Below are 14,964 nucleotides of genomic sequence, written 5' to 3'. Positions count from 1 at the left end.
TGTATTTAACGATGAATTGTACAAGAAATTCCACGCTTTCCGTTGCGTTCGGGACAAGTGTGAGTCCATGTGCACAGTGTACAAAGCAGCACATATGTTTCGGTGTCCAGTGGGAAAAAGCTTTACCAGGTGAGAGTCGCGCAATGTCGATGACGAGGCCCCACCTCCCTCCTCCCGTACGGTGTCCTGGTTTTAACAAACGCAAATACAGTCACACTAACCTGTATTCACCTGAGTCATGTCTTTTAATCCGACAGAAGTTGACCGCATCAGCGACACAAGAGCTGTAGTTTTATCTTTGCTTAATTTATGCAAATTAGCGATGCAGTTTTAAGTTTCGTTTCTGTGAGAGTTGCGCAAAACTGAATTAAACACATTATAATCTCAAACGGATTGATGTGGCTCTAGAGTGGTTACGGTTTATATGTCATAAAGTTTAATTTATTTATGCAGAGTAGTGCAGATAGTAATAATGATGATCATTTTAATATAAAAACGTTAATGATTAATCGATAATCGATCGTTAATTCTTCCGACAAAATTTCATCGAATGCCCATCCCTAGATGTCATGAAGCTGTAGTTTTCAACTTGACACTTAACTTTTACCTTTTGTTCAGTGGAGACTGGCAATTCCAGGTCTGAAACGGTCCAAATTATTCTAGTGAAGGTGTGTTGAGCACCACCTGACATTACAAAAGCTTATTTTCCAATTCCATAAACATTACCTTTGTGTGTCCATACACATAAACGGCAGAAACATGTTCAAACCAAATATACATTTAACAATTGTAATACTGATTTCATTATAAAATCATTGCTTTTAAAGGAAAACTCCCGCACACTTTCTCACTCTTGATTTTTCTTTTATCAGTACGGCGTTCTGATCCCTCAGACCTTCCTTGGGTACAGGCCTGAGGGACAGAAACGTCATACTAATAAAAGAAAAATCAAGAGTGAGGCAGTGTGCGGGAGTTTTTCTTCAAAAACACTTAGGTGCCTCTCCTCCAGTGCACCTGTCGCCCAGTCAGGTGTGTAGAGTCTACACAGAAACAATTATAAAATCATTGGACATGCTGGTTTATATTAAAATGTTGTGTTTTGGCTCCCAAGACGATTATCAGAAAGCAGAATGAGCCTCACATGAGTCTCTCTCTTATTTGGGTCGCCAGATTCAATGCTGAAATCCAGTAAATTGACTCTCTCTAACCCAGGGATCTCCAACCTGTAGCTCGGGGGCCACCGGTAGCTCACCACCTCCTTCCAAGTAGCTCATCAAATAATTTCTGAATTGTAAGTTTTGTGCTGAATAACAAAAATTTGATGACTAGAATGACTTCAGAATTGTAAATGTATCATGTTCATGCCAAACTTTCCTTTCTGCACTAATAAATGGATAATAGTATATGTTTTATAAGCCTCTAACCGATCTAAATCTGTGGTTCTTATAATTACTCCATTTCTTGCGGCCACTAAAATGAGTAGCTCTCTGGCATTTTCGTTTTGTAAAGGTGGCTCACGGAGGAAAAAAAGGTTGGAGACCCCTGCTCTAATCTTAATACTCAATACCAAAACCCCAGCATTTGGAGCCAAACATTAATCTCTGTTGCTGCATATGGTTTCTGTACTGAAAATGAGAAAATCTTATATTGTCCTTTTTATGCAGGTTTAGGCAATAGCAACCCAGGTTCAGTTCTGACCTTTTTTAACCTTTTTGAAAACCTTCGGAACAGGGGTCTCCAACCTGTAGCTCAGGAGCGACCAGTAGCTCTCCACCCCGTTATAAGCAGCTCACCGAAGGATTTCTGAATTACATATTAAACGGAATATCTCAAATTTGATTACTTACCATTGTAAATGTGATATTTTGAAGTTTACGCACTCATAAATGGATAATGGTTTTAGGTTTTATTGGCTTCTGAGTACGAGCAAGGCCAGTTACGTCGCCCGGATTGGCGTCACCGGGGCCTCACCCTGGAGCCAGGCCTGGGGTGGGTGCTCGCCAGCGAGCGCCTGGTGGCCGAGCCTCCCCCCACGGGGCTCAGCCCGAAGGAGCGACGTGGGGCCGTCCTCACGTGGGCCCACCACCCGCAGGAGGATCCATATGGGGCCGGTGCAGAGAGATCTGGGCAGCAGTCGACGGCGGGGGCCTCGGCGACCGGATCTCCGGACATGGAGACTAGCTCTGGGGACATGGAATGTCACCTCGCTGGGGGGAAGGAGCCTGAGCTTGTGCGGGAGGTTGAGCGTTACCGACTAGATATAGTCGGCCTCACCTCCACGCACAGTTTGGGCTCTGGAACCCAACTCCTTGAGAGGGGCTGGACTCTCCATTTCTCTGGCGTTGGCCGCGGGGAGCGGGCGGGCTGGTGTGGGCCTGCTCATTGCCCCACAGCTCAGCCGCTGTGTGTTGGAGTTCACCCCGGTGAACGAGAGGGTCGCGTCCCTGCGCCTTCGGGTCGGGGACAGGTCTCTCACTGTGGTGTCGGCCTACGGGCCGAACAGCAGTGCTGAGTACCCGGCCTTCTTGGAGTCCTTGGGAGGGGTACTAGACAGTGCACCGACCGGGGACTCCGTTGTTCTCCTGGGAGACTTCAACGCCCACGTGGGCAACGACAGTGACACTTGGAGAGGGGTGATTGGGAGGAACGGCCTCCCCGATCTGAACCCGAGTGGTGTTTTGTTATTGGACTTCTGTGCTAGTCACAGTTTGTCCATAACAAACACCATGTTCGAGCACAAGGGTGTCCATAAGTGCACGTGGCACCAGGACACCCTAGGCCGGAGGTCGATGATCGACTTTGTCGTCGTGTCATCTGATCTCCGGCCGCGTGTCTTGGACACTCGGGTGAAGAGAGGGGCTGAGCTGTCAACTGATCACCACCTGGTCGTGAGTTGGGTTCGCTGGCGGAGGAGGAAGCCGGAAAGACCTGGCAGACCCAAGCGTGTAGTGAGGGTCTGTTGGGAACGTCTGGCGGAGCCCTCTGTCAGAGGGACCTTCAACTCGCACCTCCGGGAGGACTTCTCCCGGATTCCGGGGGAGGCTGGAGATATGGAGTCCGAGTGGGCTTCATTCTCGGCCTCTATTGTCAATGCGGCTGCTCGGAGCTGTGGGCGTAAGGTCTGTGGTGCCTGTCGCGGCGGCAACCCCAGAACCCGGTGGTGGACACCGGAAGTAAGGGATGCTGTCAAGCTGAAGAAGGAGTCCTATCGGGCCTTGCTGGCTCGGGGACTCCTGAGGCAGCTGACAGGTACCGGCGGGCCAAGCGTGCTGCAGCCCGTGTGGTCGCGGAGGCAAAAACTCGGAGCTGGGAGGAGTTCGGGGAGGCCATGGAGAAGGACTATCGGACGGCCTCAAAGAGATTCTGGCAAACCGTCCGGCGCCTCAGGAGGGGAAAGCAGTTCTTCACCAACACTGTTTACAGTGCGGGGGGAGAGCTGCTGACCTCGACTGGGGACGTTGTCCGGCGGTGGAAGGAATACTTTGAGGATCTCCTCAATCCCACCGTCACGTCCTCCGAGGAGGAGGCCGAGGCTGGGGACTCAGAGGCGGACTCATCCATCACCCTGGCCGAAGTCACTGAGGTGGTTGGCAAGCTCCTTGGTGGCAAGGCTCCGGGGTTGGATGAGATCCGTCCTGAGTACCTGAAGTCTCTGGATGTTGTGGGGCTGTCTTGGCTGACACGCCTCTTCAACATCGCGTGGCGGTCGGGGACAGTACCTCTGGACTGGCAAACCGGGGTGGTGGTCCCTCTGTATAAGAAGGGGGACCGGAGGTGTGTTCCAACTATAGGGGATCACACTTCTCAGCCTTCCCGGTAAGGTCTATGCCAGGGTACTGGAGAGGAGAATCCGGCCGATAGTCGAACCTCGGATTCAGGAGGAGCAGTGTGGTTTTCGTCCTGGCCGTGGAACACTGGACCAGCTCTACACTCTCCATAGGGTGCTCGAGGGTTCATGGGAGTTTGCCCAACCAGTCCACATGTGTTTTGTGGATCTGGAGAAGGCATTCGACCGTGTCCCTCGTGGCGTCCTGTGGGGGTGCTCTGGGAGTATGGGGTCCGGGGCCCTTTGCTAAGGGCTGTCCGGTCCCTGTATGACCGGAGCAGGAGCTGTGTTCGCATTGCCGGCAGTAAGTCAGACCTGTTCCCGGTGCATGTTGGACTCCGCCAGGGCTGCCCTTTGTCACCGGTTCTGTTCATTGTATTTATGGACAGAATTTCTAGGCGCAGTCAGGGTCCGGTTTGGGGACCACAGGATTTCATCTCTGCTGTTTGCGGACGATGTTGTCCTGTTGGCTTCATCGAACCAGGACCTGCAATGTGCACTGGGGCGGTTTGCAGCCGAGTGTGAAGCGGCTGGGATGAAGATCAGCTCTTCCAAGTCCGAGGCCATGGTTCTCGACCGGAAAAAGGTGGCTTGCCCTCTCCGGGTGGGTGGGGAGTCTTTGCCTCAAGTGGAGGAGTTCAAGTATCTCGGGGTCTTGTTCACGAGTGAGGGAAGGACGGAACGTGAGATTGACAGGCGGATCGGTGCAGCTTCGGCAGTGATGCGGTCGCTGTATCGGACCGTTGTGGTGAAGAGGGAGCTGAGTCGAAAGGCGAAGCTCTCGATTTACCGGTCAGTCTTCGTTCCTACTCTCACCTATGGTCATGAGCTCTGGGTAGTGACCGAAAGGACGAGATCGCGGATACAAGCGCTCGAAATGAGTTTCCTCCGCAGGGTGGCTGGGCGCTCCCTTAGAGATAGGGTGAGGAGCTCAGTCACACGGGAGGAGCTCGGAGTAGAGCCGCTGCTCCTCCACGTCGAGAGGAGCCAGTTGAGGTGGCTCGGGCATCTGTTCCGGATGCCTCCTGGGCGCCTCCCTCGGGAGGTGTTCCGGGCATGTCCCACTGGAGAGGAGGCCCCGGGGAAGACCCAGGACACGCTGGAGGGACTATGTCTCTCGGCTGGCCTGGGAACGCCTCGGGGTCCCCCCGGAGGAGCTGGAGGACGTGTCTGGGTGAAGGAAGTCTGGGAGTCCCTGCTTAGGCTGCTCCCCCCGCGACCCGGCCCCGGATAAGCGGACGAAAATGAAAAATGAAAAATGAAATGTCTTCTGACTGTACAAGATCTAATGCTTGCCGTCTTTTATCGACTTATTTCTTGAGATCGCTACAAATGAGTTGCTCTCTGGCATTTTCGTTTTGTAAAGGTGTAAAGCTCACTAAATGCAAAAGGCTGGTGATCTCTGCTTTAGACGTTATAGTTCTCATACTGCATTTTTGCTTGCATTGCCTTATATTTCCGCCGCTGCTTTCCAAATAGGAAGTGAGCATGGGCGCGCTTCTGGCTCTATCGACTCCGGCTCCAATTCACTTCGTATTAAAAAACAAAAAACGTTGCCCCTCTCTTTGTAACTGCACTATCAGTCTAATTGCTTTTGTTAATCTGCTGTGTTTTCTGTAAATCAATTCCCTTTCTTAATATGTAACTGTGATCCAACTTCGCCCCATAAATGCAAGCCTCGGTGAGCTTCATTTGACTGGGGGCGAACTCACACTCCCTTAGTCCACATTTTTCTGTTTAGTCTCTGTTTGTGTTTTAATGTGCGCCTGCATGAGCACTACAAACAAACAAACAAACATTCATTGCTTGGCACCTCTTTGTTGTTCAATAATGACCCCAATTTCCCAGGTGGGATTTTAGTTTTTAAGACAAACTCGAAAATACCTGATAAAGTAATTTAATAAAAAGAAAAATGAAAGTTAAAACAAAGAACAGAATTGCTGAGTTTTGTTTTTGTTGAAGCAGGGAAACCGTACTTGTGAGAAATTCTGTATTTTAGCTTAACCAGACTTTGGTGATGACCGATGACAGCCCCTACGACATACTAAATCGTTGTAGTAGTTTTTACTTCAGCGCTGTTTCCTCCTCCATCCATCTCTCTTTCTCTCTCTCTGCATATGTTATTTAAGTTCACAATATTATACCTCTTGTACCTGCAATTTTGAGATTACTGTATTTTATTCTTGATATTCTTGTATATTTCTCTGAATTTGAGCTGTGCAATTTCTCACATTTGAATTATGACAATCTCTGCTCCATTGAAGTGCAGTGTGATTGAAAAAAAAACAAAAAAAAACCAAAAACAGAACAGTTAAAGGTTGTATGGAGGATTTTTTTTTGTTTCAAATTGTCAATGATAGCATTATAGAGGTGCAGTAGCCTTGTAATTATGATGACCAAAAAAAAGAGAATAAAAATTCATCAACTCTGGACGTGGTGGGGCTAAACATTTGCCAATAGATAACGACACTGCCTCGTTATCTGTGAGCTGACAGGCTGTCAATCAAACTCCCTACGTTTCTAGCGTAACTGACTTGCCTGCGCCGCCGGTACGTGGTTTACGTACGCCTGTCACGCAGTCCACAGACGCAAGACGCACAGACGCTGTTTACTCCACCAACGCAACAGTTCTTAGCGGCTTTTTTTGACCTATATCTTCCTCGCAGTTCGCACAAAGTTTGTTGCAATGGCGACAAGAATCCAGGAGCAGTTCGCCGCAAAAGAAAGTCCGTTTTTGAGGTCGCTGAAAGAAGAAGACAAGGGGAAAAGCAGCGAAGCCAAACTAAGGTGATTCTTGAAGATTCATTCCAGCGATGGCGCGACTGAAGCAGACGCAGGGTCTAAAGACTGACGCACTGGTCGCCAAATTACTCCTGGACAGGTCACTTCTGCTTATTATGAAAACGTACTTTATTTCCAAGAGCTAGACAAACGTTTTTCAGGACACGAAAGCGATATCCTATGTCTGAAAACGTAATTTTCAAGGCAAAGAAAGAGTCCGCTTGCTGCTGCGTGTTGTAGCTAGTTCATTCGCACTGGAATCTCCGCGCAACCTTCTCTGCTCCCCTTTCCTGCTCCTGTCCCCGCTGCCCGATCCGCTCTTCCCCCTGCTCCTCACTTCTCCGGGCACGGAATCTCCGCGCACCGCTCCCTCTCCTCTCTCCTCTCCTCTCTCCTCTGCTCCTCACTTCTCGTCCGCTGTGTCCGCTCCCCCCGCTCCTTCACTTCTCCGCTTGCTAACCAACACTGTAGTTAGTTGTTTACAAGTCATGTGCAGCTCACCGGCTGTAAACAAACCTGTTTCTGGCGTAAGGAGGGAGGGAGGAGGTGTTTCTACGTAGGAGCTGTAGGGGAGGGGGGGTGGTTTCACGCATGCGCAACATTTGAAAAAGGACAAACAGTCGCTGGATTTCTCGTTCCTTGGAAAATCCTCTATACAACCTTTAATACATTTCTGTTCTGAATTGTTTGTGTTTGTTAACTTTACTCTCCTCCTTCCACTCTCTCCCTCTATCCTTCTCTCGCTTCTCTGTCTCACCTACTTTTTCTTCTTCTCCTTCCCCTTCCTCTCTTTCCCTCTCCCTCTCTCTCCCTTCTTTCTTTCTTTGTTTCTTTCTCTCTCCCTCTCCCTGCTGTCTCACTCTCTTCTCTGCTCTACACTTTCTCACTCTCTCCTTTTCTCTCTTCTTTTCTCTCTCCCTCGCCTTTATCATGTTCTTTTTACCTGCCTCCGCCCTCCTTCTCTCTCGATGTCTCTTTCTGTCTCTTTCCCTCTCTGTTTCTCTCTTTCTTTCTCTCTCTCACACTCCATCTCTCACTTTGCTTCTCTTTCTCCCTCTGTGTCTCCTTCTCCATCTCTTCTACTCCCTCTCTCTCCTTTTCTCTCTCCCCCATGTCTCTCTCTTTTTCTTTACCTCCCTCCGTTTCACTCCCCTTCTTCTAAATGGTGCTCTCTCTTCTGTACTTTTTTCTTCTCTTTCTCACCATTTCTCCATCTCTCTCTCTCACCCTCTCTCCTCCACTCTTTCCATCTTCCTTTCTATCCCTTCTTTCTTTCTCCCTCCCTCCCTTTCTTTGCTCTCTCCATCTCCCCTTCTTTTCTCTCTCCCTCTCTTTGTCTCCTTTTCTTTACCTCCCTCCCTCTCTCTCCTCTTCTTCTCGATCTCTCTCTCTCTCCCTCTCTCCTGTCCTCTCTCCCTTTCTCCATCTCTCACTGTTTCTCCCTCTCTCTTCCCTTCATCTCAATCTCTCCCTCCTGTCCTTTTTTCTCACTCTCACTGTCTCTCCCCTCTCTTCTCTCTCACTCTCTTCTCTGCTCTACACTTTCTCACTCTTTCCTTCTGTCTCTTCTTTTCTCGCTCCCTCTCTTTTTCCTTTTGTCGTTCCCTGCTTCTGCCCTCCTTCTCCATCCCTTTCTCTCTTGACATCCCTTTCTGTCACTCTCCCCGTCTTTCTTTTCTCCCCATCTTTCTCTCTCTTTGCATCTCTTTCTCTCTCTTTCTCCATCTCTTCCACCCCCTCTCTCTCCTTTTCTCTCTCTCCCTCTCTCTCGCCTTTTCTTTACTTCCCTCCCTCTCTCTCCGATTCTTCTTAATCACTCTCTCCCTGTCTTCTATACTTTTTTCTCCTCTTTCTCTCTTTCCCTTTCTCCCTCTCGCTCTCTCTCTCTGTCTCTCCTTTTCTCTTTTTGCCTCTCTCTCCTTTTCTTTACCTCCCTCCCTCTCTCTCCCCTTCTTCTCAATCTCTTTCTCTCTCTCTCCTGTCCTCTCTCTCCCCCTTTCTCCATGTATCCATCTCTTTCTCTCTCTTCTCTCTCTCTCTGTCTCTCCTTTTCTCTTTCCCCCTCTCTCTCCTTTTCTTCACCTCCCTCCCTCTCTCCTGTCCTCTCTCCCCCTTTCTTCATCTATCCATCCATCTTCTCTCTCTCTCTTCTCTTCCTCTTCTCTCTCTCTTCTCTCTCCTTTTCTCTTTTTGCCTCTCTCCTTTTCTTTACCTCCCTTCCTCTCTCTCCCCTTCTTCTCAATCTCTTTCTCTGTCTCTCCTGTCCTCTCTCTCCCCCTTTCTTCATGTATCCATCTCTTTCTCTCTCTCTCTCTCTTCTCTCTTCTCTCTCTCTCTGCTCTCTCCTTTTCTCTTTCCCCCTCTCTCCTGTCTCATCTCTCTCTCCTCTCCTCCTCTTCTCTCCTCTTCTCTCTCTCTGCTCTCCTTTTCTCTTTCCCTCTTCTCTTTTCTTTACCTCCCTCCCTCTCTCTCTCCTTCTCTCAATCTCTTTCTCCCTCTCTCCTGTCCTTCTCTCCCTTCTCCATCTCTCTTCTCTCTTTCTTCTCTCTCTCTCCCTCTTCTCTTCCTCTCTCTCCTTTCTCTTCCCCTCTCTCTCCTTCTCACCTCCCTCTCTCTCCTCTCTCTCCCCCTTTCTTCATCATCCATCCATCTCTTCTCTCTCTCTTCTCTTCCTCTCTCTCTCTTCTTCTTTCCTTTTCTCTTTCCCTCTCTTTTCTTTACCTCCCTTCCTCTCTTCCCCTTCTTCTCATCTTTCTTCTCTCCTGTCCTCTCTCCCCTTTCTCCATGTATCCATCTCTTTCTCTCTCTCTCTCCCTCTCTTCTCTCTCTTCTCTCTCTCTCTCTCTCCTCTCTTTCTCTCTCTCTTCTCTCTCCCTCTCTCCCTCTCTCTCTCTCTTTCTTCTCTCTCTCTCTCTTTTCTCTTTCCCCCTCCTCTCTTTTCTTTCCTCCCCCCTCTCTCTCTCCTTCTTCTCAATCTCTTTCTCCCTTCTTCTTCTCTCTCCCCTTTTCTTCTCCTCTCTTTCTTCCTCTCTCTCCTCTTCTCTTCTCTCTCTCTGCTCTCTCCTTTTCTCTTTCCCCCTCTCTCTCCTTTTCTTCACCTCCCTCCCTCTCTCCTGTCCTCTCTCCCCCTTTCTTCATCTATCCATCCATCTCTCTCTCTCTCTCTTCTCTTCCTCTTCTCTCTCTCTTCTCTCTCCTTTTCTCTTTTTGCCTCTCTCCTTTTCTTTACCTCCCTTCCTCTCTCTCCCCTTCTTCTCAATCTCTTTCTCTGTCTCTCCTGTCCTCTCTCTCCCCCTTTCTTCATCTATCCATCCATCTCTCTCTCTCTCTCTCTTCTCTTCCTCTTCTCTCTCTCTTCTCTCTCCTTTTCTCTTTTTCTCTTCTCCCTTTACTTCCCTTCCTCTCTCTCCCCTTCTTCTCAATCTCTTTCTCTGTCTCTCCTGTCCTCTCTCCCCCTTTCTTCATGTATCCATCTCTTTCTTCCTCTCTCTCTCCCTCCCTCTTCTCTTCCTCTTCTCTCTCTCTGCTCTCTCCTTTTCTCTTTCCCCCTCTCTCTCCTTTTCTTTACCTCCCCCGCCCTCTCCCCTTCTTCTCAATCTCTTTCTCCCTCTCTCCTGTCCTCTCTCTGCCCCTTTCTCCATCTCTTTCTCTCTCTCTCTTCTCTTCTCTCTCCTTTTCTCTTTCCCCCTCTCTCTCCTTTTCTTTACCTCCCCCGGCCCTCACTCCTTCTTCTCAATCTCTTTCTTCCTCTCTCCTGTCCTCTCTCTCCTCCCTCCCTCTTCTCTTCCTCTTCTCTCTCTCTGCTCTGTCCTTTTCTTTACCTCCCTCCCTCTCTCCTGTCCTCTCTCTGCCCCTTTCTCCATCTCTCCATCTCTTTCTTTACTCTCACACTTTCGCTCCCTCTCTCCCTCGTCTCTTTCTCTCACTTTCTCACTCTCTCTCCCTCTTCTTTCTCCCTCTTCCCCCCATCTCCTTCCCTCCCTCCCTCTCTCTCTCTCCCCCCCGTAGGTCAAAGGGAAGAAGCCGCTGTTCGTGCAGCTCGTGCTCGATAACATTTGGAGTTTATACGACGCCGTGGTAACCAACAGGTGAGTGTCTTTGACCTTTACAGGTTAATGCTTCATGATGCAGCACCTCTGTTAAAGACCATTTTATCAGACGTCCACAACAGCATGACCTTTCTGTTGTTTACACACAGGAGCACTCTGTTTACACTCAGCAATATATTTACCACTTCTTCATAACCAATAAATAACTTTACAGTATCCATAGCTTTTATCGGTTTATGAAGCTGTAGACGAAACCACAAGGGACTCTACTTTTTTTTTGTTGCTTTTAAATGTTCATATTACACTATTTTCTAGGAATGTAACAATAACCGAAGTATTGTGCTATTGTATTGTCAAAAGTCTCACAATATATTGAATTACAAGTTCCTTTACTTAAAGGTTGTATGGAGGATTTTTTGTTTTTGTTTCAAATTGTCAATGATAGCATTATAGAGGTGCAGTAGCCTTGTAATTATGATGACCAAAAAAAAAGAGAATAAAAATTCATCAACTCTGGACGTGGTGGGGCTAAACATTTGCCAATAGATAACGACACTGCCTCGTTATCTGTTAGCTGACAGGCTGTCAATCAATCTCCCTACGTTTCTAGTGTAACTGACTTGCCTGCGCGCCGCCGGTACGTGGTTTACGTACGACTGTCACGCAGTCCACAGACGCTAGACGCACAGACGCTGTTTACTCCACCAACGCAACAGTTCTTAGCGGCTTTTTTTGACCTATATCTTCCTCGCAGTTAGCACAAAGTTTGTTGCAATAGCGACAAGAATCCAGGAGCCGTTAGCCGCAAAAGAAAAGTCCGTTTTTGAGGTCGCTGAAAGAAGAAGACAAGGGGAAAAGCAGCGAAGCCAAACTAAGGTGATTCTTGAAGATTCATTCCAGCGATGGCGCGACAGAAGCAGACGCAGGGTCTAAAGACTGAAGCATTGGTCGCCAAGTTACTCCTGGACAGGTCACTTCTGCTTATTATGAAAACGTACTTTATTTCCAAGAGCGAGACAAACGTTTTTCAGGACACGAAAGCGATATCCTATGTCTGAAAACGTAATTTTCAAGGCAAAGAAAGAGTCCGCTTGCTGCTGCGTGTTGTAGCTAGTTCATTCGCACTGAATCTCCGCGCAACCTTCTCTGCACCCCTTTCCTGCTCCTGTCCCCGCTGCCCGTTCCGCTCTTCCCCCTGCTCCTCACTTCTCCGGGCACGGAATCTCCGCGCACCGCTCCCCTCTCTCCTCTCTCCTCTCTCCCTGCTCCCTGCTCCTGCTCTTCTCGTCCGCGAACGAAATGTCCGCACACCCGCTCCCCCGCTCCTCACTTCTCCGTCTTGCCTAACCAACACTGTAGTTAGTTGTTTACAAGTCATGTGCAGCGCACCGGCTGTAAACAAACCTGTTTCTGGCGTAAAGAGGAGGCGGGAGGAGGCGTTTCTACGTAGGAGCTGTAGGGGAGGGGGGGTGGTTTCACGCATGCGCAACATTTGAAAAAGGACAAACAGTCGCTGGATTTCTCGTTCCTTGGAAAATCCTCTATACAACCTTTAAATGCATGGTTTTATAGTTGAAACATCTTATAAACATCGGAAACTACATATCCCATGATTCATTTCAGCGCAGACAACATGAAGAAATATATTTTCTACTTGAATTCTTGGGATTATGATGGAAATTATTCACAGCAAAGATATTTTAAAAGCAAAAAAAACAAAAGTGTCCTATCTACAATTATATCAGCCTCTCCAAAATATCGCAATAAATATCGTACCGAGAGATTTGGATATCGTTACATCCCTAGAAAATACTACCACTGACTCAAAGCAGGATAATCTTGGTAAAATAACTTTAAAATAGTATCATTGTACGGCATGAGCTGAAACAAATAAACAAAGAATGAATCAATATTTAGTAAAGATGTAACGATATCCAAATCTTTCGGTACAATGTTATCACGATATGCATCTCACGGTACGATATTTACTTTTTTTAAAGAGGCTGATATAATTGTAGATAGAACACTTTATGCTTTTAAAATACCTTGACAAGATTTTGGTATGATTTATTTCCATCATAATCCCAAAAATTCAAGTAAAAAACATTTCTTCATGTTGTTTGCACTGAACTGAATCATGGGAAATGTAGTTCCAGATGTTCATAAGCTGTTGCTACTGTAAGACAAGGCATTAAAGCAGAGGAACTTGTGATTCGATATATTGTGACATCCCACGGTATTATTGAGAGACTTTTGACGATACGAAATCACGATATTTCCCTTATTGCTACATCCCTCATATTTAGCCATAGAAGTTGTTTATTCTACTCTCTACAGCTCAAGTCTTACATTATTGCATAAAAACGGCAAAAATCTCACAACGTTTGCAAAGAAAATGTACACACGATAAATACTGAGCCCAAAGTATATAGTTCCAGCTGTCATATATTGACCAGTATGATGCACATCGTGATAATATCGTATTGAGAGATTTGGATATTGTTACATCCCTTCTATTTTACCAGTAGATTAAAGGTAAACCACTTCATAGCATCATAAGGTGGAACGGAGCATTTTGAGCTTTGGAGATGTAGACGGAGTCGTAGTAAAGAGTCACTCCAACATCTGTGAATGAAACAAAACACAACTCTAGATATGTTTTTAAAGTGGTTATATTACATTATAACAGGGGAGGGCAACTCACAATAGTAAATTTTGCTTATTATACACTACCGGTCAAAAGTTTTAGAACACCACACTTTTTCCATTTTTTTTTTTTATTGTTTACTGTAGACCAAAACGTATTCTAAACTTTTGATTCATGAAAGTGTCCACCTTTGGCAGATATAACAGCTGAACACACTCGTGGCTCGTTCTTTTGACAATAGAAATCAAATATTCTTCAGAAAGTTCTTCCCAAGTCTGCAGCAGAAGTTTCCATAAATGTGTGGCACTTGTAGTTTGTTTGACTTTCACTCTTCTGTCCAGTTCATCCCAAACCAGCTCGATGGGGTTTAAGTCTGGACACTGTGCTGGACACTCCATGTTTTCAAGCTTTACCATCTTGTTCTTTTTTCTTGAGGTAGTTTTGGCAGAGCTTGGACTTGTGTTTTGTTATCTTTTATCTTTTTTTTTTAACCTCTGTCTGTTCAGTTCTTACCTTTGTACCAGTTCAAGCTCCTCATTGGACTTGCACAACTTGAATTGCAATAAATAACTGGAAAAATTAGGGTGTTCTAAAACTTTTGACTGGTAGTGTAGGCCCTTAGCACACTGTCTCACTCCTGGTTTTCTTTTACTGATACGAGGTTTTGGTCCCTCCTGTACCTGAGGAAGGTCTGCGGGACTGAAACGGCGTATCAATAAAAGAAAACCAGGAGTGATAGAGTGTGCCTCTCCAACACAACAAGTCGCCCCGTCAGGTGTGCAGAGTCTATAGGCCCTAGATCTATTATAGGCCCTTTAAATTCTCACTGTTTGTCCTCTTGTTTGTTCCTTTTCTGTTCCAGAGACAAAGAGAAAGTCGAGAAAGTGGTGAAATCTTTGGGGGTGAAGGTTTTGGCCCGGGACACGAGACACTCTGACCCTAAAGTCCTGCTGTCGGCCATCTGCAGCCAGTGGTTACCCTTGTCCCAAGCTGTGCTCTGTATCCTTAACCTGCTTTTCCCTAGAGTATTACTGTTTCTGTTGCTCCTGCCGCTGCGGGGTCTTTCAGCTGCCGTAAAAAAACACATTTAAAGATCACCGGCTTTCAAACATTTCACATCAAGTATTTCTTCAAAGTCAAAACAAGTGTAAACATTAGCTGCATAACATGTGTACAACTTAAAATGTAATGAACTGCAGGCTCTTTTAGCAGTCTATCTTAAAGGTGCACTGTGTAACATTTCTAGTAGAGAGTTGCTGCTGTTTGTGGAGACCTGCTTGTCTTCTTGGATATGTTATTGCTTTGTCTAGAATATCTGTTTGAACAGGTTTAAAAACAGGTTTAATCTGATCACAAAGGAGACAAGCGGGTTACAACAGTACGCTACATTACAATTCAGATCTGCGGAGATTCACTGAAGGAATTTCTGTGTTTTTGAGCAAAAGAAACACCCGTAATAAATAAATGCTAGATGTTTATGTTTAATGTCAGACCATGGAACATCAGTGTTATGACCCAGCTCGTTTGGGGTGAGGGAAGTAACAAAAATAAAAACCAAGATGTAAAATAATGTTTAATTAACAGGAAGGTAAAAGGTAAATTAACAAAAGACTAAAAATATACAGAAAACAACCTAAAATAAGAAACAGAACAACAGAATA

General features: G+C 46.7%; 1 protein-coding gene across 2 annotated transcripts in view; it reads left to right on the top strand.

Moving 5' to 3' along the window:
* The window catches only part of efl1 (elongation factor like GTPase 1), a 310,712-nt gene that overhangs the window by 23,597 nt on the left and 272,151 nt on the right, over positions 1 to 14,964 (top strand). For both annotated transcript variants that reach the window (XM_055154283.1, XM_020920850.2), the window contains exons 9-10: positions 10,616 to 10,695; positions 14,166 to 14,302. In XM_055154283.1, the coding sequence (XP_055010258.1) occupies positions 10,616 to 10,695; positions 14,166 to 14,302 (217 nt within the window). The remainder of the gene's footprint in view (positions 1 to 10,615; positions 10,696 to 14,165; positions 14,303 to 14,964) is intronic.

The sequence above is a fragment of the Boleophthalmus pectinirostris genome, unplaced genomic scaffold (assembly GCF_026225935.1).
Source record: "Boleophthalmus pectinirostris isolate CB_2022bp ecotype Guang Dong unplaced genomic scaffold, ASM2622593v1 HiC_scaffold_19, whole genome shotgun sequence".
NCBI lineage: Eukaryota > Metazoa > Chordata > Actinopteri > Gobiiformes > Gobiidae > Boleophthalmus > Boleophthalmus pectinirostris.
The sequence above is the reverse complement of the archived record's forward strand: the minus strand, read 5'-3'. Positions and strand labels throughout refer to the sequence as shown.